The sequence below is a fragment of the Sphaerodactylus townsendi genome, linkage group LG08 (genome assembly GCF_021028975.2).
Source record: "Sphaerodactylus townsendi isolate TG3544 linkage group LG08, MPM_Stown_v2.3, whole genome shotgun sequence".
Lineage (NCBI taxonomy): Eukaryota > Metazoa > Chordata > Lepidosauria > Squamata > Sphaerodactylidae > Sphaerodactylus > Sphaerodactylus townsendi.
This window is the reverse complement of record NC_059432.1, coordinates 110,080,422-110,104,939: the sequence shown is the minus strand read 5'-3', so window position 1 is coordinate 110,104,939 and position 24,518 is coordinate 110,080,422. Positions and strand designations below refer to the sequence as shown.

The window sequence follows — 24,518 nt, the reverse complement described above, 5'->3', positions numbered from 1 at the left end:
TGCTGGATCCACAATGCCTTCTGCGACCTGGTCGGGCGCTGACAAGGTACGTAAATGCCATCTCGTCATAACCGGTGGCCCCCCGGAGAGAGGCTTTCAAGGCAAATGAGAAGCAGAGGTGGTTTGCCACAGACTTCCTTCGCTGGCTCTTCCTCAGGCTTCTGAGATCTGACAAGATCAGCTACACCAGGCCGCCTGCCCTCCCCAAAACAGCATAATCCCCCCACCCCGCAGGTCCAGCTGGACTCACCGTGAGGCAGTGGCGAGCCATCCAGCAGCCTGTCCAGGAAAAGCACGGTTTGGAAGGTCTGCCACTTGGTGATGTCAATGCAGCTGGAGGCAGCAGCCACGTCTAGAGGCTCCTTAGTCCAAAGGTTGAAAAGCTTTTCCACTGGGCTGGTCAGACTGGATCCCTGAGTTAAGTCCGGTTCAGCTAAAGGAGGGCCCGTCGCATTGAGCCAGCGCTCGAACTCGAGTCCTGCAATGAGAGGCACCGACGCAAACGGCATTTTAGAACGACAGCGTTCAAACCCGCCTCCCGGACATTACTCCGTTGAGCGCAGCACAGTCGTCTGTGACTGGTAGATTTTTCCCAGGGCTTTCTCAGAGTGCTGTTTGCACTGGGGAGGACTGTAATGCAGTGGCGTAGGAGGTTAAGAGCTCGTGTATCTAATCTGGAGGAACCGGGTTTGATTCCCAGCTCTGCCGCCTGAGCTGTGGAGGCTTATCTGGGGAATTCAGATTAGCCTGTACGCTCCCACACACGCCAGCTGGGTGACCTTGGGCTAGTCACAGCTTCTCGGAGCTCTCTCAGCCCCACCTACCTCACAGGGGGTTTGTTGTGAGGGGGGAAGGGCAAGGAGATTGTAAGCCCCTTTGAGTCTCCTGCAGGAGAGAAAGGGGGGATATAAATCCAAACTCTTCTTCTTCTTCCAATGGCACCCGAGACTTCAGGAACGCAAAGCATGACATAGAAAGGCCAATATTGTCAGGCCCTGGCATAAAGCTACGATGTGCCTTCGGTTGGATGCTGCGCACAGGACTGATCGCTATTATCTCAAAGAAGATACTGCAGAGCAGGAAAAGGGACAAATCAGGGCAACTAAGACGATGAGGAATTGGGAGAACTTTTGCTATGGAGAAAGGCAGTGGTGGGATCAAAAAATTTTAGTAACAGGTTCCCATGGTGGTGGGATTCAAACAGTGGCGTAGCGCCAATGGGGCTGGGCGTGGCAGGATGGGGGCGTGGCCGGGCATTCCGGTGGTGGGGCATTAATAATTTCTCTGTTACTGTAAAAAACTCTTACTGTAAAAAAAAAGTTCCTAATTTCCAGATGGTAGCTTTCTGTCCATATTTTAAACTCATTATAGCAAGGCCTATCGTCTACTGCCAACAGAAACAACTACTTCTCCTCTAATTGACTGCCTGTCAAATACTTAATACTTTCAAATACTTAATTTTGTTTCTAGAAATCAAAAGAAGGATACTTTCTTTAAACTTTACCATATTTCTAAAACATGTTTTTAAAACAGCCCAACAGGGAGAATTATCCCGTTTTCTACCTTCGCTAACCAGCCACATAGGAAACAACAGGACTTGATGATTTTTTGGACCTAATGGAATTTCTAACGGAAAAGCAGACCCAATTAGTAACCCCCTCTCAGCACACACAAATAATTAGTAACCCACTCTCGGGAACTGGTGAGAACCTGCTGGATCCCACCTCTGGAGAAAGGCTGCAGAGTCTGGGACTCAGTCTAGATCAGGGGTCTGCAACCTGTGGCTCTCCAGATGTTCATGGTCTACAATTCCCATCAACACCTGCCTGATGGAAACTGTAGTCCATGAACATCTGGAGAGCCACAGGTTGCAGACCTCTGGTCTAGATGAGCGCCACAGTGCATGGGCTGATGCTGTGGATGTACTTCCTCCTACCTGTTCTGCTATCGATGCACTGTTCTTTCAGTTCTGGGAAGAAAGACAGGAAGGAGTCCAAGAGATCCTGAGCCACGACGCTGGTGAATTTGTATTTCTCAATATAGGCCTGCAAGAGAGATCAACAGGTTTGGTTTTGATTTGATTTATTATATTCATATACCGCCCCACCCTATATAGGCTCAGGGTGGGTATCAACCTTTCCAAAATGTAGTTACCATTTAGTAATTACCTTGGGAGCGGTTATCACCATTGGTTTCCAGCTGTCCAGTGGCAAAGAAGCTGTGCGAACAGTGGGACTCAATAGCTCCCCCCCACAGCCGGTCTATCAGCACTCCCAGGATTTGGAGGAAACAACAGGTGGCAGTGATTTCCAACTTGCTGGCTTCCTTACTTGCTACTGTTTATTATCTCTGCTTTTCTCCCTGGAAGCCGTATGGGATTTTATGAGAAACACCTGTAATTTAGGACCGCCAGGAGGCACGTGGCTACTTCTACCATCTTTAGGGACTTGCCTTTTTACCATCCGAGAAAGCCCCACAGTGACAGTAATAGGAGCATATAATTCAAGCACTACTGAAGGCATTAAGAAGCTGTGCTGCATTCTGCTGTGGTGCCCACCATCTTCCCTCCTTTGTATTTATTATACTGACTGATCGACTGCTTAATTGATTGATTGTTTGATTAGTTGATTAATTGAATTGATTGACTGACTGCTGATTGATTGTATTGTCTGTATTGATTGATTAATTGATTAGCTGAGATTAGTTAGTGGGTGGTTTGTATAAATTTTATATTAGCTTGCTTATTGTATAGTATTAGGGCTAGATAGATTAGAATTAGTAAATTAGTGGCGAGCTGAGTCCACCTACGGTGGAGAGTTTTGCCGGGGTTGAGCTGGGAGGGGACAGCGGGGATGGGGGCACCTTCCTTGGGGTTGGGGATCCCAGTGTTGATGGGACGGGGCAGGTATGACGGTAGGCGGCGGCCATATGAGAGAAGGTGGACGAGATATGGTTATGCTCGATCACCTTCTGACCTCCGACCTATCCCAAGGGACGAAGGGTTCAGAGACACCCTGCTTCGTCTTTGGTGTTGATAAATGCCAGGTCCATAAATAATAAGACCACTGTTCTCCGGGACTTTCTTGGAGTTCAGCAGATGGACCTGGCCTGTGTCACCGAAACCTGGGTGCGCGAAGGCGAGACCGTCGCCCTAGGTGAGGTCACGCCACCAGGTTTCGCGTGCCTCCACCGATCGCGAACACAGGGCCGGGGGGGTGGCGTGGCGATGCTGGTCCGAGATTCTATCCCTTTTAGGGCTATCCCTGTCCCCGAGATCATTGGTATGGAGTGTGTCGGCCTAGAGTGGTTGGCATCGGAGAGGTTGGCTGTTCTCCTGGTGTACCGGTCGCCAGCTCGGAGACGCCTGCCGCTGCTGCTGGAGGTGGTGGCGGACTGGGCGTTGCGGGACCCCAGACTTCTTGTTCTGGGGACTTCAACGCCCATGTCGACGCTGCCTCATGCACGGTGGTCAAGGACCTGGTGTCATCCATGGCGACGCTTGGCCTCTCCCTGGTAAATTCTGGCCCCACTCATGAGGCCGGGTCACACACTAGATTTGATCTTTGGGTCAGGGGTTGATGTGGTCATATCCTCTATTGACAGAGTGCCATGGTCTGACCACTATGCCCTGAAGGCTCGGATGAGCATGCCGCAACACCCCCGTCTAGGCGACGAGCGAATTTATGCTCGCCCGCGGAGACTTATGGATCCTGATGGATTCTGGAATGCTCTGCGGGATCCTGAACCCACCAGCACCCTCGATGGACTAGCAGCGGATTGGAATGTCCGCCTCTCAAATGCCATTGAGGTTATTGCCCCCCGACGCCCTCTTCGACCCCGCTCCCGGCTGGCTCCGTGGTACACTGAGGAGCTACGCTGTTTGAAGTGGGAGCTTAGACGGCTAGAGAGAGTGTGGAGGAAGTCTCGTGACGAGGCTGCGCGAACATCTTATAGGACGCTTATGAAGGCCTATGAGATGGCGACAAAGGAGGCGAAGAGAGTGTTCTTCTCCTCCTCTCTCGCGTCTGCTAGCTCTCGCCCAGCGCAACTGTTCCGTATAATTCGATCCCTTACCTCATTATCAGAGGGTTCAAAAAATGATCAATTGGCTATCAGCTGTGAGGCATTCATGAGCTATTTTGCAGATAAAATCGCGTCGCTCCGCCAGGACCTCCCTGCCACCTTGGAGACAATGAGCGAACTGGAGGCTCCCTTGCCGTCTTTTGGCCCTTGTTTGGCCCAGTTTTCCCTGCTCTCCGAAGACGATGTTGACAGAGCCCTGGCTGCTGTTAGACCTACTACCTGTCCTCTGGATCCGTGCCCCTCCTGGCTTATTAAAGCATGCCGGGAGGAGCTACGACCCTACCTGTTGGCTATTATCAACTGCTCCCTTGATCAAGGAGTCTGTCCGGGTGGGTTGAAGGAGGCAGTGGTCCGCCCACTCTTAAAAAGACCATCTTTAGATCCTAGTGATCTGGCCAATTCACCACCGCCTGCCTCAATCTTTCGCTTCTGGGGAAGGTAATTGAGAGAGTGGGTGTTGGAGCAGCTTCCAGGGTTTTCTGGAGGACGATCGACCTTCGGGATCCCTTCCAGTCCGGCTTCCGTGCTGGGCATGGACGGAGACTGTTCTCGCCGCCACAGATACGCTTCCGTATACAGCTTGGACCAAGGCGGATCGGCGCTGCTGGTGTTGTTGGATCTCACCGCAGCGTTTGATGTGGTCGATCACGACCTTTTGACCCACCGCCTGGCCGTTTCCGGGGTACGGGGTACTGTCCTTCAATGGATTGCCTCGTTTCTCCGGGACCGGAGTCAGCAAGTGTGGTGCGGGGACCAAGCTTCCCGGAGGTGCCCGCTTTATTGTGGTGTGCCTCAGGGAGCGCTGCTGTCCCCGTTGTTATTTAACATCTATATGCGACCCCTTGCTCAGCTGGTACGGAGCTTTGGGCTGGAATGCCATCAGTATGCTGATGATACCCAGCTCATTCTGTCGATGGAGGGGGGAGCAGGCACCGCCCCTGCAGCTCTACAGCATTGTTTGGAGGCGGTTGCTGGTTGGTTGACACAGAGCAGGTTAAAACTGAATCCAGCAAAGACGGAGATCCTGTGGCTAGGCCGGGGTTTCCAGTCAAAGCCCGGTGTGGGAGGGGGTCTCATTGGCACCGGCCCCCTCGGTTCGCAGCCTGGGGGTCCACCTGGATTCGTCTCTTTCCATGGAGACCCAGGTGGCCCATGTAACCAGGGTGGTGTTTTTCCATCTTCGCCAGGCCCGGCGGCTGGCCCCCTTCCTCTCCCGGGCGGATCTGGCCACAGTGATCCATGCAACGGTCACCTCCAGATTAGACTATTGCAACTCGCTCTACGCAGGCCTACCCTTGAGGCTGATTCGGAAATTGAAACTGGTCCAGCATGCGGCGGCTCGGTTGCTCACGGGAGGTGCCTCTAGAGATCACATCACGCCCGTGTTGCACCGCTTGCACTGGCTCCCTGTTGAGTTCCGAATCGTCTTCAAGGTATTGGTGTTAACCTTTAAGGCCTTACGCGGTCTGGGACCTTCGTATCTTAGGGACCGTCTGGCCCCATATGTCCCACGTCGGTCTCTGCGTTCGGCAGAGGCCAATCTACTGGAGGTCCCCGCCCCCTCTATGATGCGGCTGGCCTCCACTATGGCCAGGGCTTTTACGGCCCTGGCCCCTGCCTGGTGGAATGCTCTTCCGCCAGCTGTCCTGTCCCACTCTGGGCGGGACCTCAGTGAATCTCCAGAAGGGCCTGTAAGACTGAGCTATTCCGCCGGGCTTTTGGGGAGGCCGGCTGCTGATAGGTGCCCATTAACAACTGAGATCCGCTGTTCCCCCCTCAGAGTCAGAGGAGTGAAAGGTTGAACGCCATCTGTTTTAAACATTTATAAGCTTGGAGCACTGCATTTTAACTTGTATAAATTTTAGTATTTTATCTTATTATCCACTTGTATGTATTATGTTGTAAACCGCCCTGAGCCCTTCGGGGGAGGGCGGTATAAAAGTGGAACAAATAAATAAATAAATAAATAAATACAAACTTCCAAAAGTCGGCCATTAAAATGCAATAATTTATCATTCTTTAGACACAGGCCCTTATTAGCATCAAAAATATAATCCAGTATAATAATTAAAAGGAGACACAGTTACTTAACATGAAAAAGTAATATAAAACCGAATAGAAAACAAAATAATAAAAATACACATGTTATTGTGCTGGCGTGGCCCCAAAGCAATAATTTAAAAAATCTGAACAGTCAATCAAATCTCATGTGACCAGTCAGAATCCTAGCTGGGCAGAAGCCCCACCTCACCCCACTCACTTTCTAAAAACACTTGGTGGGCGCCAGGCAAAGAGCTGGCGGGTTTCTCTGGGCATCAAGTTGGGGACCTCTGATCTAGATACAGGGACTCGAAAACAGAAGCAGGCCAGGATCTTTACATGCATGCGCGCGGAAACCCTTCCACCTACCCAGACCCTGGAAAATGAAGTTACTCACTCGGAGGAAGGCATCAAAACGTGCTGGATCTCCACAGAGCTGGGACAGGTAATATACAAAGCAGTAACCCTTCTCGTATGTAAACAGGTTCATTAGATTGCTGGGATTTACCCCTGTAAAGAGAGAATTTGGGTAAGGCTAGAGGCAAAAAATGTTAGCAAAAAGTTTTTTGAAGATACCTTTTCCTTCCCTCTCAGATTATTATTATTATTATTATTATTATTATTATTATTATTATTATTATTATTATTATTATTATTATTATTATTATTATTAGGTTTATAAACCGCCCTCCCCTGAAGGGCTCAGGGCGGTGAACAGTGTATAAATAGAGCGCATATATCAGATTAAATCTGTCACAGATGATGAGGGTCAACTATACAGCACCACGAGAAAGCACAAAACTTTTTAAAAGTTTCATGAAGTAAGGAGCAGCTGGGTCCCTGCCCCCAACCAGCTTACAATGGGGAAGGTCTGGAATCCATGTCCTACGAGGAGAGACTAAGGGATCTGGGGATGTTTTGTTTGGTGAAGAGAAGGTTAAGAGGTGACATGATAGTCATGTTTAGATATTTGAAGGGATGTCATGTTAAGGAGGGAGCAAGCTTGTTTTCTGCTGCCTCGGAGTCTAGGACCAGGAGTAATGAGTTCAAGGTGCAGGAAAAGAGATTCTATCTAAACATTAGTAGAAACTTCCTGATAGTTAGGCCTGTTTGACAGTGGAATACACTTCCTTGGAGTGTGGTGGAGTCTCCTTCTTTGGAGGTTTTTAAGGAGAGGCTGGATGGCCATCTGTCAGGAGTGCTTTGACTGTGTGTTCCTGCAGGGCAAGGGGTTGAACTGGATGACACTTGTGGTCTCTTCCAACTCTACGGTTCTAAGGCAAGCATAAGTATTAACCTGTCATGTTAAATGACGCAAAAATTCCATGGCCAATTGGCCATGCTGGCGGGGGCTGATGGGAATTGTAGTCCATAACATCTGGAGTGCCAAAGGTTCGCCACCACGGCTATATACAGTAGCAGAGGCTGCAGACCCTAAGAGTCGTCGCGGTGTCGTGGTTAAGAGCGGTGGACACTGTTCCCATCATACCTGGTTCCAGCTTAACCTGGAGTTTGCTGACAGGGTTATCCTCCCCGAGGAGTTTCATCTGTCTGTGAAGAGCATCAAGGCGGAAGGCAGTTTCCAGGCACGTGAATGCAGCACCTGGCCCCCAAAACGGAATCTTTTTAGCTGCAAGGTGGCCAGCAGTCAACCACTGGACCACTTATTTCAACACAAGCCTCTTTCTACCAACCTCTCTTGCCTCCGTATCTCTTTCCCGGTTTGTCCTCCCCTCTAAGGCTGTCTCCTCCCCAGAGGCGTAGCTGGGCCACACTGCGCCTGGTGCGCACTCTGTGTTTTCTGCCCCCCCCCCCCCCCAGTGAAACAGTGCAGGCTGAAAACAGCCTGGTGGGAACTACACTTCCCAGGAGACCTTGGGGCTTGTAAGCTCTCCTGGGAGGTGTAGTTCCCACCAGGCCATTTTCAGCCTGCAGGGAACAGGCCGCTTCTCCAGCCTGTACTTTTTCACTAAGGTAAGTATGGGACGGGGTGCCACTGGGGGGTGGGGTGGTGGTGCCACGGGGGGGGGGCAATTTTCCGCCCCCTAGGTGCATGCTCGGTGCAACGTGCACCCCCCCCGCCCCTTGGTAGCTCCGCCTCTCTCCTCCCTCCACTCAAGTCCTCTCTAGTAGCCTCATTCCTCTCTAGTAGTCTCATTCACTCCTAGCTCTAGCCGCTCTTCCTCGCAGCCTACCGTAGGTCTCAGTGGTGATCCGACGCTGAGCGTAAGTGGCCAGCCCTTCGCTCAGCCACATCTCTTCCCACGTGGCGTTGGTGACCGCGTTGCCGAACCAGCTGTGGGCCACTTCGTGGATGACGTCGATGATGAGGAACTCATCGCTCTCCAGGATGGACGAGATGATGAAGGTCAGGCACGGGTTCTCCATGGCAACGATAGGGAACGAGGGAGGGAGGAAAACTATGTCGTACCTGGAAGGAATGGAGAGCCTGGATCACCTCTGAGATGCACAGGCAAAGGTGCCGAACCAAGTGATCAATATCGGTACTGTCTTTGCAGTGGCTCCCAAGGGCCTCAAGCAGGGGCCTTTCACATCACTTACTGCCTAGATAGTTTAACGTGAGAAGCCGAGGATCGAACCTGGGACCTTCTGAGTGCCAAGTCAATGCTCTGCCACTGAGCCACAGCCTCTCCCTTGGTTTAGCAAGGGCAGTATTGGCAGCAGCTCTCCAGGTTCTCAGCCTAAAACAGGGATGGCCAACCTATGGCGCTCCAGATGTTCATGGACTACAATTCCCATCAGCCTCTGCCAGCATGGCCAATTGGCCATGCTGACAGGGGCTGATGGGAATTACAGTCCATGAACATCTGGGGCGCCATAGGTTGGCCACCCTAGCCTAAGGTCTTTCGCATCATTGACCGCCTGATCCTTTTTCACTGGAGCTGCCTGGTATTGAACTTGGGACCTTCTGAATGCCAAGTGGACACTCTTCCCACTGAGCCACAGCCCCTGCCCGAGACTAAGCAGCCATAATTCTGAAAGAGTGAGCCAACGCACAGGAAAGCCATGAGGTGAGAGGTCAACGGCTCTTTCTTGACCTCTCCTAGATGGCCCAGAGTGGTTTTGTACACTGTGTCGACTCAGAGAGTGGGTATATCTGGGCGGTGCTAAATAAGCAGAAGGGGTGGCTACTTGGCAAGGTATCCATTGTATTAAAGCATCTTCACTTTTGTGTCCTGCCCTTTCTATCATCTATAACAGGGGTCTGCAACCCGCTGCTCTGGAGCCGCATGCGGCTCTTTCAGCCTTATACTGTGGCTCCACGTGGCCTGGAGGTCAGAGGGTAGCGTGGGTGTGTCCCTCCAGAGCAGCGCTGGAAGGAAAGGTGAATGGAGGGGCCAAACTGGAGGTGGCTCCGTGTGGAGCTGCCTCTCCAATAGATTTCTTTTCCCGTGGAAAACAGGTTCAAATGGCTCTTTGGGTGGTAAAGGTTGCCGACCCCTGATCTATAACTACATCCCATTTTACCCAGCTATAGCTATAGCTTTAACTACTCTTATTCTTGATGAATTTGCACATGAACCGAGGCGACACAAACTTTGCAACTGTCAATAAACTCTGTTCCCTAAAGCGACTTTCACCTTGCACACTTAATTGGAACAGTTACACAATAAGCTGACATTAATTTATTTTTGAAGGGGGTTAAGAGTTGAGATTGGCCAGCTGTTGTGGGTTTTCCAAGCTGTGTGGCTGTGGTTTGGTAGTTGCTGCTCCTCACAACCGATGCAAAAGAAGACAACGAGTTTGGATTTATACCCTGCCTTTCTCTTTTGCCAGGCAGTTTACAAACGGTTCCCTTCCTCTAGCCACAGACAGACACCTTGTGAGGTAGGTGGAGTTGAGAGAGTTCTCAGAGAACTGTGACTAGCCCAAGGTCACTCGGCAGACTTTATGCGCAGGGGCAAGGAAACAAATCCAGTCCATCGGATAAGAGTCTGCCACTCATTTGGAGGAATGGGACTCAAATCTGGTTCTCTAGACTAGAGTCCACTCTTAACCACTCCACTATGATGGCTCTCTGGGGAAACGTTAGGAGCAGAAACTATCACACCATGGCCACACAGTCCAGAAAACCCACAATAATCAGTTGATTCTGACCATGAAAGTCTTCAACAATAAGTTGAGATTGGCCTTCTCATCTCACTACATCAGAGGTAATTCATACGCACGTGCTGATTGGCATATTTGAACTTAATTCGATAATCTCATATTCACAGCTGGCCACAGATGCAGGCGAAACACCAGGAGAAAATACTACTGGACGTGGCCATACAACCTGGAAAGCCCACAACATCCTTGTGAATTGTACTATTTTGATATGCTGGAAGCCACCCCTGAGCCTGTGAGGGGAAAGGTGACATGTAAATAAATTATAGCTCTTGGCACTCGCGCATGGGGTGCAGAGCACAGGGGCAACTCCATGAAACTCACACACTTAGCACTGCCCCCTTGCACTGGACTGCACATCCTGGGCAAGCAAGAATGCTTACCGTCCCCATATGTAGGGGCCGTAAAGACTCTCTGCAGCGCTCAGCCATCGTTCGACTCTGCCCGAGAGTTTGCTGATAGCCGTTTCCAGCAAGCACGGTTCGGCCCATACTCTGCTCCTGTTGCGAAAGAGTCAAAAGTTAACCACCTGAGTTTGCATGTCTTCTCTAGCTGAAGGGTGATTTTCTCAGTGCCTAAATACAAATCCTCCCTGACCTGCATGGCCCATTCAAAATAATGAATAATAATAATAATAATAATAATAATAATAATAATAATAATAATAATAATAATAATAATAATAAGAAGAAGAAGAAGAAGAAGAAGAAGAAGAAGAAGAAGAAGAAGAAGAAGAAGAAGAAGAAGAAGAAGACGAAGAAGAAGACGAAGAAGAAGACGACGACGACGACTCTGGCACAAACCAGTAAAGGTGGTCCCAGTGGTGATCGGCATACTGGGTGCAGTGCCTAAAGACCTTGGACGGCACTTAAAAACAATCGGCGCTGACAAAATCACCATATGTCAGCTGAAAAGGCCACCCTACTCGGATCTGCATGCATTATTTATCGATACAGCACACAGTCCTAGATGCTTGGGAAGTGTCCGACGTGTGATGTAATACAAAATCCAGCATATTGATCTTGTTTGCTGTGTATAACTGTTTTTGTATCAAAATAATAATAATAATAATAATAATAATAATAATAATAATAATAATAATAATAATAATAATGAAGAAGAAGAAGAAGTAGAAGAAGAAGAAGAAGAAGAATTATATCCCCCTTTCTCTCCTGAAGGAGACTCAAAGGGGCTTACAATTTCCTTTCCTCCCCCCCACCCCCAACAAACACTCTGTGAGGTAGTGGAGCTGAGAGAGCTCCAAAGAACTGTGACTAGCCCAAGGCCATTCAGCTGGCATGTGTTAGAGTGCACAAGGTAATCTAGTTCACCAGATAAGCCTCCACAGCTCAACTGGCAGAGCGGGGAATCAAACCAAGCTCCCCAGATTAGAATGCATCTGCTCTCAACCACTATACCATGCTGGCTCTGCACATCAACCCAACAAAGTAGCTAACCACCAAGATTTACCTGGGACCGATGTCGGCAGGAACCAGCTCGCCTGCTGCCAGAGCCACCAGATAGGCAGGGACTGGGTATTCCATTTCGAACTCGTACACCCTCTCATGTTCCTTGTAGCTGCTCTGGGTAGCACTCATGAGCACTTGCATGCCGGCTGGTGCCTGAAACACGACAGATACAATCTGTCAGGACAGCTGGGAAGGTGAAATGCTGAATTCACAGAATTTTTCTTTAAAAAAAATTCCCTGAAACTCTGCAACCATATAGCACAACTTCTGCAACCAGGAAAACTAGATTCTGCAACCAGGCTGAATTACACAAATCTTGAGAAACGCAGGAAGAGAACAAAACAGAATACGCTGCAAGGGCAAAGCTCACTAGCCTTGTAAACAGACAGCCGAAACAGGGATTTAATGAAAAATGGAAAATATAGTCCTCGTGTCATGCGGATATGACTTAACAATGTTTTGTAAAGTTAAGAAAGGTACTTAACAAACATGGGATATGGTTCTTTTACTTGATGGTTACAGATTTTAATGACGGAATTAACATATTATTATTACCTGTTAACGTTTGATTGGTAGTTAATATAATTAATGTTTAGCAGGTTTTTCTTTTTGCTTTTATTTATTTATTTATTTATTTTTATTCCTTCCTTCCTTCCTTCCTTCCTTCCTTCCTTCCTTCCTTCCTTCCTTCCTTCCTTCCTTCCTTCCTTCCTTCCTTCCTTCCTTCCTTCCTTCCTTCCTTCCTTCCTTCCTTCCTTCCTTCCTTCCTTCCTTCCTTCCTTCCTTCCTTCGATTTTTATACTGCCCGATCCCCGGAGGGCTCCGGGCGGTGAACAACACAGTTCAATATCAAACAGGAGCAATTCATACACTAAGATATAAATACATATAAATACATAGGCTCCATCTCATAATCATAAATAAACAACCTAAAACTCATAAAAACAGCGAATAACAATTGGTACATAAATAAAACACAATTAAACAAGAGGCGTCCAGAAACCGCAATTTAAAACCTACCCCCAAAGAAAAAGGGGGGACGGCGGGCCCCTCAAATTTTTTTTTTAAGCGATTAAACTTAAAAGAAACATATTGGTTAAACAATGATTAAGAAAGGCTTTTAAAAACGTAAAATATGACAAATATCAAGATTCGTTCTTTCATATATGGTAATCTTTTATTACCGTTATCTGTAAAGGCTTATTCTTTTCTATGTAGCTTTAAAAAAAATTTTCCCTTGTACTTTATCCTTTGTTTTTCAAGTCACTGAATGATGCAGAGTGTTTGGGGGAAACTCCAAAGAGACAACTTCTGCCGTTATCTAGATTCTTCTCTGGCATCTGGAATTTTGTCAGAAAGTGTCCAGACACTAACAAGTGAAAGAGAACAATAAGCTACGTGATTCTCCCAGAGGAGTGGAGTCCAGACATGACCATAGATAATATCTTACCCATGTCCTAGAATGGCAGTTGGCACAAAAAACTGCAATGTAGTTCCCTGCGGGACCGATAACCCACTTTTGGGAAACTGGGCCCTGCTGGTTTTTCTAGGATTTTTGCAAATACGTGTGGACTAGGCAGACCATTGTCAGAGGCAGTCATGTAAAAGGAGAGGATACTGAGGAACAGCAAATATTGGGGTGCTGTGTGGTTTCCAGGCTGTATGGCCGTGTTCTAGCAGCATTCTCTCCTGATGTTTCGCCTGCATCTGTGGCTGGCATCTTCAGAGGATCTGATAGCAGGAAAGCAAGTGGAGTATATAGGATTCCTTTCCTACTATCAGGTCCTCTGAAGATGCCAGCCACAGATGCAGGCGAAACGTCAGGAGAGAATGCTGCTAGAACACGGCCATACAGCCCGGAAACCACACAGCACCCCAGTGATTCCGGCCGTGAAAGCCTTCGACAATACAGCAAATATTATTCATGCCTTGCAGCCCCATTCACACCAGAGGAGGTAGGCCGTGGCTCCCATAGAGGCTTCCCAGCGGAGACTCACCAAGCAAAAAGCCTCCCTGCCACTGAAAAGCCTCTATGGGCCTCAATGGACTTATGTCACTTTTCTAGTGGCTTAAGTGCAAAGTAGGGCCTGCCGGTGTAATGACAGCAAAGGCCAGGAGGGGGCCAACCAATGTCAGCTCCTCCCCTGGGCCGCCCCTGCTACACCAGCAGTGATGCTGGGACGCTGGAGTGACACTCAGCATGGCAAATCGGTGCTTGGGGGGAGGTGGGCATACACCGGCAAAATCACCCCTCTGCCAGGGTAAGGGCCCTGGGGAGAGTGAATCCGCTGGTGTGGCAGCATGCCACTCCCAAGAGCAGATTCGGCCCCACCCGTCGGATAGGGCCCTCAGTTGTGAAGAAAATCCTGAATAAAAATTCTCTGAGTACAAATGAGCTGGTGGATCATGGGAATTCTAATGTTGGAAGGAAGGGACAAGATTAAATCTTCCATGAGGGAAGAAGCTTGTTTTCTGCAGCTCCAGAGACAAGGACCAGGAGTCATGGGTTCAAGGTGAAGGAAAAGAGATTCCACCTAAACACCAGGAAAAACTTCCTGCCAGTAAGGGCTGTTCGACAGTGGAATTCACTGCCTCGGAGTGTGGTGGAGTCTCCTTCTTTGGAGGTTTTTAAAGAGAGACTGGATGAACATATGTCGGGAGTGCTCTGATTGTGTGTCCCTGCGTTGCAGGGGGTTGGACTGGATGGCCCTTCTTGGGGTCTCTTCCAACTCTATGATTGTATGAAATCAGCCCAGCTCTGGCACAGCAAGGCTCTTGGAAGTGAAAAAAGGAATAAGGCCCCTCCTTTGACTGGTGAATCACAGGCCACAAATTGCAAGGGAAAGAAAACATTTGAATGCTGACAATATGCTCTTCTCACAGTTTAGTGGATGCGTTAGGAGACTACGTGCGATTCAGGTGTAAGCAGCTAAAATTCCAGGTTCAACAGCCAGAGGAAAAGCTGCTTTTCAAATTCCTTCTTTACCTGCATCTGCCTGAGAATTCTCAGTTTCGTAATAACCACCCCAGAACATCCAAGTTGCTAAAATACCTAAAGGATTCCCTTGCTTTCAAATAGATCTTTTCAGAGGGTAGCTGGGTTGGTCTGCAGCAGAACAGGTAGAAGAAGAAGAAGAGTTTGGATTTATATCCCCCCTTTCTCTCCTGCAGGAGACTCGAAGGGGCTGACAATCTCCTTGCCCTTCCCCCTCACAACAAACACCCTGTGAGGTGGGTGGGGCTGAGAGAGCTCCGAGAAGCTGTGACTAGCCCAAGGTCACCCAGCTGGCGTATGTGGGAGTGCACAGGCTAATCTGAATTCCCCAGATAAGCCTCCACAGCTCAGGCGGCAGAGCTGGGAATCAAACCCGGTTCCTCCAGATTAGATACATGAGCTCTGAACCTCCTACGCCACTGCTGCGTAGGAGGTTAATTAGGTTCAGTACCACCTTAAAGATGAACAATATTTTCAGGGCATAAACTGTCAATCTGTCAAAGGGAGCTCTGACCTCTCGAAAGCTTATACCCTGAAAATGGTTTCGCTCTAAGGTGCTACTGGACTTGAATCTAGGTGTTCCTTCCAACTGGCCCAGTTCAGACACGCCACAAAATAGACAGCAGCCATCTTTAGGGTGGGGGCAGACATTGGAGGAGGGGTCTCTCTATTTGCTTATCATTTGTAACGCCTTAACTGTTTGTTTGTTTTTGTAAGACACTTTGAACCAAAGGGAATGGTGGGATGTGAATGTTTTAATAGATGAAATTTCACACAACAAAACAACCTGAATTGAATTTTCTTCCCCATCATTTAGCAGACGATTTTCCATAATGGAAAAATTTGCTGGAATTGCAACTATCGCAGAGGGGAGCATAAATTAAATGTGTATGTTTGTAACGATTTCAAATACCTTTAATGGCATATAAATAGTTTAACATTAACATTGCAAGATAATAACAGCCTTTACAACTTCTGACGCGTTAAAATAACACCATTTTAAAATTTAGCCACCGCTTCCAACAGCTCGTAGTTGTGGCTGTTTAAAAGATATATAACCTTCTGTTTATCTGTAATGCCTTCACTTCCATGCAGGAAGGGGATTATGTGCTTCTTCCTACCTATCTCATAAAAAGGACAATCCAACAGCATATGAGATACTGTTTCCACAGAACCCATGCCACACGGGCATTTCCTTTCTTTATGTGGGATTCCAAGGTGGCGTCCAAGGCTAAAGGAAGAAGGCAGGGCATTGCACCTAGCTAAGGTGATTGCTCTACGCCACCGGGCCTCAACCAGGAGATAAAGGTACCGGGCTACAATTAATCTATCCACAGGTATTCCCAGAGAGATCGGGGAACAGGTTTTATTAGCTTCCTCTAGCATCTGTTGAAACTCTCTATCATGTGTATGTTTGTATAAACACACACACTCTTGAACCACATTAGGTGTGACACAATGAACTTCACTGATCAAATATTTCAACTTCTTTCGGCTACCAGACAAAAAAACCCTTGAGATATTAACGTAGTATGGAAAATTAGAATGGCATGCTTTTTCAAAGTTTCAGGTCTCACGTGCAAGACAAGTAATCATGCTAAATAACATCCCGACTGATTTCAGGCAGCGGAAAACCCAAATCACCGCCCCCAAGAAACAGTATCTGTTCCAAACTCCTTACCTTAACAACAGCAGAATAGGGACATTTGGCAGCAGGCGTGTCGAAGCAGGGGAAGAAAGATCGGTTGCACACTGAGTGGCCCTGGGTGAAGACAAACGGCTTGGAGATGCCGTAGGTGAGCTCTGGATCCAGCCACCAGATCTGATGGAAAAGGAAGGAGGAATGCGTGAGAACGGCAGGAATAAAAACAAAGGAGCAGAGACTGTCAAAAGCATTTTTAAAGCAAACAGGTGAGTTGAGAGATTGCTCAAGGAATCGTTGGCACTCGCTTTTGTCTTCCAGAACCAGATCATGTCTACCTGAGTCCCAGGTGAGTTGAAGAGACACTGCCTCTGAAGCCACTTGAGAGGCTGGAGCCAGAGATGCAGCATGGGATAAGGGTGTTTGAAGCTCTAAAGGGCCTTAAGATACACCACTCTCTGGTCTGACATTGTAGCACAATTGCCCTAGAGTCTATAATGCCGACTGCTGAGCAATGATCCGGTCATCTAGTCCCAAATGTGAGCGGTATTTGGCAGAACTTTCCCATCTGTTTTTCTTGTCTCCCGTTTTGTGGTAATTGATGGCGCCCTGGATCTTCCTTGGCTTCAGGAGGCCGAAGAATTTGTTCCCAGTGTTCATTTGGAGAGGAGGAGTTTTTCATTTCCCAGCTAATACCCTCCTGCAGCCAGGAAAACTGCACTCTGTCTGTGGGTGCGTAGCCCTATTTAGCTGCCCTTGCAAAATCTTCAGAAATGATCTTGATGCAGACACAGGGCCAAAACAGTAAGGGCAGTGAGACCAGAATTTAGGCAGAAAACCGGGAGGAGGAGGAGGAGGAGGAGGAGGAGGAGGAGGAGGAGGAGGAGGAAGAGAAGAAGAAGACGCGGAGGAGGAGTAGTTTGGATTTATATCCCACCTTTCTCTCCTATAAGGAGACTCAAGGTGGCTTACAAGCTCCTTTCCCTTCCTCTCCTCACAACAGACACCTTGTGAGGCAAGTGGGGCTGAGAGAGTCCTGAGAGAACGGTGACTAGCCCAAGTTCTGTGACTAGCCCAAGGTCACCCAGCAGGAATGTAGGAGTGGAGAAACACATCTGATTCACCAGATAAACCTCCACCATTCAGGCGGAGGAGTGGGGAATTAAACCCAGTTCTCCAGATTAGAATCCACCTGCTCTCAACCACTACACCACGCTGCTACCACCCAGCCTCAACGCTGGAGCATGGTACCAGCAGCCTAGGACACAGGGCAACTTGTTAGATTCCAATATTTTCCCATCCCCTTAGTTCAGGATGAAATGCCAAACAGTCACATACTTTGGCTTCAATCCTCTTACAAACGGAAGAAGAAGCGACCAAAAATACACGTGCGTCTCACCCCGTTGGCAGAACAACGGGAAGCAGCGATATGCAGGAACAGGCAGACGGAATGAGAACTATGATGACATTCCCCGTCAAAAAGCCCCAGAGGCCCCCGGCTGTCTGACCCGCGGGCGGCCTTCCAAGCGGCAGCACACTGGACATTCCAGTGCCTATTTTGATAACCTGATGGACTAGCACGGCTTGTTCCGTTGCCAAGAGAAGAACACACCGGCGGCAACAACAACAAAAGGAGACTTGGTACCAAGTAATAGAAGCTGGAAAACTCCGAGGGGTTTTTTAAAAATAAAGAATCTGAGCAAGTTCTACCATATGTTGACCTGAAGTTGACTTTGCACAGTTGGAAAGTTGTCAAAAAGAATTAGCAAGAAAAAAGATAAAGGCAAAGGTAGTCCCTCTGAGCAAGGCCTGGACCATGACTGACCCATGGGGTAACGTCACATCATTACATTGACTATACTCGATCACACTGAAAGATAGAAGTAGAATTATGAATTCATCCGCTTCTATTTCCTCCCCTTCCAACCCTCCCCCGAAATAGTAGTAGTAGTAGTAGTAGTAGTAGAAGAAGAAGAAGGAGGAGGAGAAGAAGAAGAGGAGGAGGAGGAGGAGTTTGGATTTATATCCCCCCTTTCTCTCCTGCAGGAGACTCAAAGGGGCTGACAATCTCCTTGCCCTTCCCCCCTCACAACAAACACCCTGTGAGGTAGGTGGGGCTGAGAGAGCTCGAGGAACTGTGACTAGCCCAAGGTCACCCAGCTGGCATGTGTGGGAGTGTACAGGCTAATCTGAATTCCCCAGATAAGTCTCCACAGCTCAAGTGGCAGAGCTGGGAATCAAACCTGGTTCCTCCAGATCAGAGTGCACCTGCTCTTAGCCACTATGCCACTGAGAAGGAGGAGGAGGAGGAGTTTGGATTTATACCCCACCTTTCTTTCCTGTAAGGAGACTCAAGGTGGCTTAAAAGCTCCTTTCCCTTCCTCTCCCCACAACAGACACCCTGTGAGGCAGGTGGAGCTGAGAGAGTTCTGAGAGAACTGTGCCTGGCCCAAGGTCACCCAGCAGGAATGTAGGAGTGCGAAAACACATCTGGTTCACCGGATAAGTCTCTGCCGTTCAGATGGAGGAGTGGGGAAGCAAACCTGGTTCTCCAGATTAGAATCCACCTGCTCTTAACCACTACACCAAAGGAGACTGCAGATCTGTTAATAGTGGGACTTTCCCTTCCCTTCCGATCAGGAAGCCTTCTGCCAATGCAAGAGGTTCTTCCAAACAGTCTGCAGAAGGAACCCTGCAATCAAGGGTAGCAGAAGTGGCTCAAAGAATCCAGCCTTCTTTCACGTTGTAGACGTGGCCCTCCCCATCAGTATAAGCCCACGTGCTGTGAACTTGCTGACTGCCTCAGACCTACCTGTCCACCAATATGGGGATTATAATTTGTTCCAACCTGATAGGGGCGTTTCATGACTTACAAAACGATGCCCTTCAAACATCCTGAAATGTCAAGCGCTATTAGCACTGTCTGTGTTTTTTACTTGCTGTTTTATTTGGGATTTAAGATACTTGCAAAGGAAGTTATTTAATTTCTCAGGTAACTAATAAAACTGAAGGGAATCATCTCCGTTACCAGCTCACAGCCTTGATCACAAGAACCACGTACAGCTGCAGTCTGGTGACCCTTTCTTGGGCTTTAAGACCGGGGTTGACTTTGGTCTATTATTCTCTTGGAAGGAAACTGTTCCTGCCACCGATGTGAACCGACACTGAATCTGTCGAACAAGAATGCCTCTGTTTGTCCGACCACCAGCTGGAGAAACACAGGAGAAAAGCTGCTGGTGTTCTGGGGGCACGGCAATATTGAGACATGTTTAACCTCAAAGAGTTGAAAACCAAAGCAAAATATTGCAGGATGCAAATGATAAAAGAGAAGTTGAGTATGTCCCAATGATTGGGGCGGAGAATGAAAATGGGGGGGGAGGGACCCACGGTTTTTAACAGAAGAATGACATGCTTCAATCAGATCAAAGATCCAGCAAGTCCAAAACTCACAAGAAAACCGTGACAGCACCAGGGACAAACAGCAGGTGAAACTATCAAGAAGTATACTTCTCCTGAAACTGGAGGCTCTATTCATATCACTAATAGTGACTGATAGACCTGTTGTGATTTGGTCACTTCTGTTTTTAAAGCCACCTGACCTTGGGACTGTTGTCACAGATTGTGGCAGTGAATTGCAAATGACTTGCGCACCATGTAAAATACATTTTTCCTTTAGTACGACCCGCACTTAATTGCCAAATCGGTTTCAATTAATGAACCGGAACATGGACATTTCCTAGCGTTTGCAGAGAGAATGTATCTCTACTCCTTCCCTCCACCCCATTCAATGTTTTAAATTTAAATTTTATTTCCTTTATTTCCTTGAATTTGTTACGCTGGACTCAGGGCGGCTTACACACATATCTAAACAACATAAATAAATCAAATTCAGATTTAATATAATTTGTCATGCACCTCTTTGACGCCTCTATGCAATAACCCCCCACCTCCACAGCAAGGTGCTGTAACAGGGTTCTATTGCAAAACTGTGCAATTGAAGCCACGCTGTGGAAGCATGCTGCGTGAGTTGGGACAGCCACACAGTTTGGCCCATTTCACAGGATTGTTATGAAGAGACAGGGAGAATGTTGTAAGCTACCTCACTTCCTCTTTGGGGAAAACAGTGAAGTACCAGTGAAATAAATTAAAAAAAAATGTCCTGAAGCTTTTCAAACAAAGGCAACTCTTCTTCAGAGGAACACCTTTGCATCAAGTCATCTTTTACCAACTCTCTTCAGAAAGGACTGTCAGTGTGACAGTCAAAAACAATTTTAGGAGCCTTTTGAAACACAGCATGGTGGTGGTGGTTAAGAGCAGGTGGCTTCAAATCTGACCAACTGGGTTTGATTCCCCACTCCTCCACCTGAGTGGCAGAGGCTTATCTGGTGAACCAGATGTGTTTCCGCACTCCTACATTCCTGCTGGGTGACCTTGGGTCAGCCACAGTTCTCTCCCAACTCTCTCAGCCCCACCTGCCTCACATGGTGTGTTATGGGGAGAGGAAGGGAAAGGAGCTTGTAAACCACCTTGAGTCTCCTTATAGGAGAGAAAGGTGGGGTACAAATCCAAACTCTTCTTCTTCTCTTCCTGCCTTCCTGCCACAGGGGAACTAGCACCAAGAAAACTGTTTTGGTCTCAAAAATCATGACATGCATCTTCGACAGGAAGTCACACAGGAGTTAAAGGAGCGTTTCTTGCAGCTCCAGGGCAAAATGTTCTGGGCAGAGCAACAGCCAGTGTGACACAGGGGCCAAGTTAAGCACTTGAGGAACCTTATCCACATGAGTCAGCCATGCAAGGAATTGTCTGCATACTGCGGAAGATTTGGGGGCACGTTCCCAATTCATGCAAGGTACTGGTGGGACACAGACTCACGTGAGATCAGGGCATGCCCTATAAGAGCTCCTAACTTTATGGGGAACATTGCTGATAGCCTGAAGCCGTCTCTCAAGAAAGTGCGCCTGCCAGTACTTACTTTCTGATCAAAAAATTCTACTGAACGATGTTTTTAAAAAGCACTGGGATAGAAAGAAGGACACCACAGTTCAAATGGCCTGCTTTTGATTCAGCGTTGTGCTCGTGTGCTGCTGGAGTCTTGGAGTCTAGACCAGTGATGGCGAACCTTTTTGAGACCGAGTGCCCAAACTGCAACCCAAAACCCACTTATTTATCGCAAAGTGCCAACACGGCAATTTAACCCGACTACTGAGGTTTTAGTTTAGAAAAAATGGTTGGCTCTGAGGCGTGCGTTACTTGGGATTAAGCATGCTGGTAGAAGGTGGCTTTGCTTTGAAGCAACTGTGCAACTCTTCCAACGGTGACAGGAAGTAGATTGAGGGTGAATCACGACCCTAGGAGGGTTTACTCAGAAGCAAGCCCCATTGCCAGCAATTGAGCTTACTCCCAGGTAAAGGATTACGCTTTAGTTCTTTGCATGAAAATCAGTGGGGTTTAACAGCGCTTAATAGGGTTACCTATACTGCTTTCCCAAAACTAGGTCTTAGGTTTAATGCTAATAATCGAGCCCAGTGGCCCAGGCCAGCCTAAATGTGTGTGTGTGTGTGTGTGGGGGGGGGTGATTTCCCCCCCACATGATGAACTCTGTGCGTGCCCACAGAGAGGGCTCTGAGTGCCACCTCTGGCACCTGTGCCGTAGGTTTGCCATCACTGGACTAGACCCAGGTTTGAATCCCCGCTCTGCCACGGAAACTCACTGGGTGACCACAGGCACACTCTCGGCCTAACCTACCTCACTGGATTGTTGTGACAATAAAGTGGAGGAGAAGACAGTGTGGTAAGCATCCTTGGAGATCCATGGGGGAGGACAGCAAGGTATCACTTGAGCAAATAAACAAGTATGTAGTGAGAGAAGAACGTTCCACTGCAACATGAACTCTGTTGAACCAGACGCCCTTCAACACCTGGTCTTAGCACCACCTCTCCTCAACACTTGGCAATTAAAGTGACAGGAAGCAGACTGAGGGTGGATCAAAGGAAAGCGTTTACAACAGGTATAATTTACCTTGCGGAACTCACTGCCACAAGTCGTAATGAAGACCGCTGGATTAGATGGCTTTAAGAGACAAAATTCATGCACAAATCCATGGATGGGAAGTCCGCTGTTGGTTCTTACCTTCCAGAGCTAAACAAAATCATCTTCAGGGGAAGTTTACCTCTGAATATACTAAATCCAGGGGGCAGGAGGGGGCTCTGCCCTTCACGCAGGCTTCCTAGAGACAACCTCTGGAGATGTTGGACAAAATGGACCACCTGCCCGATCCAGCAGGATTCCTCTTCTTGTGCCGTCACCTTCCTGGCCAATAATCCTCTGAGGGTTACCCCCCAAATCCACTATTTGGGGCCAACTATGGCAGCAGCCCACTATGGGATACTTACAGCTGGAGCATCGGTGGTGATGTAGCGGACGATGACCTGGAACGGCTGGTGGGGCTCCAGAGACGAGGGCAAGGAGATGGTGAGGGACGAGCCGTAGTCCCAGATCGAAAGGGTCCACCCGGAAGACCAGGGGCCAAGAGGCGGCCGAGTCGGAGAAGGTGGGCAGGGGCGGAGGGGCCATCTCTGAGGCCGGAGGCAGGTCCACGAAGGAGCAGGCCAGAGGGGTGGCAGGGCGTGGACAGACTGGGATGGCGGGGTGGGCAGGGATTGGGGTCCCAGAGTGAGCGGAGACTGAGGTGCCAAGGTGAGCAGAGATTGGGGTGCCAGGGTGAGGCGAGTCTGGGGTGCCAGGGTGAGGCAAGAGTGGGGTGCCAGGCGAGAGTGGGGTGCCAGGGTGAGGCAAGACTGGGGTGCTAGAGGGAGGCGAGAGTGGGGTGCCAGGCGAGAGGGGGGTGCCAGGGTGAGGCAAGAGTGGGGTGCCAGGCGAGATTGGGGTGCCAGGGTGAGGCAAGACTGGGGTGCTAGAGGGAGGCGAGAGTGGGGTGCCAGGCGAGAGGGGGGTGCCAGGGTGAGGCAAGAGTGGGGTGCCAGGCGAGATTGGGGTGCCAGGGTGAGGCAAGAGTGGGGTGCCAGGGTGAGGCAAGAGTGGGGTGCCAGGCGAGAGGGGGGTGCCAGGGTGAGGCAAGAGTGGGGTGCCAGGCGAGATTGGGGTGCCAGGGTGAGGCAAGACTGGGGTGCTAGAGGGAGGGGAGAGTGGGGTGCCAGGCGAGAGGGGGGTGCCAGGAGCCCCGCAACCTGCCAAGGGGGCAGCAGGGGGCGAGGGGTCGGCCTGAGGGCAGCTGGCAGGGCCATGGTGACTCGAGGGGGTGCTGAGGGGGGCCTGCTCGAGGGCCCCCGAGGCCGGCCGCGCGCTGAGGGGGCAGTGGGGGTGCGGGCCCGCCAGGCCGGGGAGGCCGCCTGTCAGCCGGGCGGGGTCGCAGGGCGGGCCTTGGGGGGCCCCGTCCTGGCCGGGGGCGGAGGGGAAGACGAAGCCGCAGCGGCGCCGCCGGCGGACCTCTTCCTCCTCCTCCTCCTCCTCCTCTTCCTCCTCCTCGCAGTCGTCGTCCTCGTCGTCCTGGGCCGGGCAGGCTCGGAAGTCGACGGAGGCGACGCGGAGGGCCGGGTGGGTGTCGAGGACGAGGCCGAGGCCGTGGCGGGGGGCGCGGCGGGCGCAGAGCTCCAGCACCAGGCAGCCGGCCAGGGCGCGGGCCTCGGGGCGCAGCTCCAGCCCCAGGCGGAGGTGGCGGAGGCGGAAGAGCGCCGCGCTGGAGACCGAGGCCACGTCCGACTGGGCCGCCATGGAGGGGGGAGGCGGCGGCGACGGCGGCGGCGGCGGCGGCGGGGCGCTATGTGAAATCCATGGGCGGGCGGGCGGACGAGGCGGCGGCGGCGGCGGCGTCTTCCCGGGGGCGGCTGGAAAAGGCCGCTCGCCCCGCCCCGGCCACGCTCGCCCCGGCCCGGCCCAGTCGCCGGCCCGGCCGCGCCTGCTGGCCGCCGCAATGACGTCCCTCCGCCGGCCGCTGGGGGCGCCAGAGAGAAGCAGGCGGCGGCCCGAGGCCAGAAGGCCGCGCGCAGCAGCCACCAGGGGGCGCTCGCCCCACGACCGGCTCAGCAGAGCACCGCCTCCCGCGTGGGCGACCCGGGAATAATACCCGGGCTTGGGGAATTCATTGCCGCGATCTGGGGTAACAGCCCCTAGATCAGGGGGCTGTGAAAACAAGCCCCA

At 50.0% G+C, this 24,518-nt stretch overlaps 1 protein-coding gene across 1 annotated transcript in view; it reads right to left on the bottom strand.

Annotated features, from left to right (window-relative positions):
- Positions 1 to 24,306, bottom strand: part of LOC125438369 (aminopeptidase RNPEPL1-like) — a 30,980-nt gene extending 6,674 nt beyond the window's left edge. The window contains 10 exon segments of the mRNA XM_048506794.1: positions 251 to 478; positions 1,937 to 2,045; positions 6,521 to 6,633; positions 7,613 to 7,726; positions 8,319 to 8,554; positions 10,635 to 10,751; positions 11,722 to 11,873; positions 16,397 to 16,537; positions 22,754 to 22,855; positions 22,857 to 24,306. Of these exon segments, the coding sequence (XP_048362751.1) occupies positions 251 to 478; positions 1,937 to 2,045; positions 6,521 to 6,633; positions 7,613 to 7,726; positions 8,319 to 8,554; positions 10,635 to 10,751; positions 11,722 to 11,873; positions 16,397 to 16,537; positions 22,754 to 22,855; positions 22,857 to 24,092 (2,548 nt within the window). The 5' untranslated portion in view covers positions 24,093 to 24,306.
- Between the last annotated feature and the right edge of the window lie 212 nt (positions 24,307 to 24,518).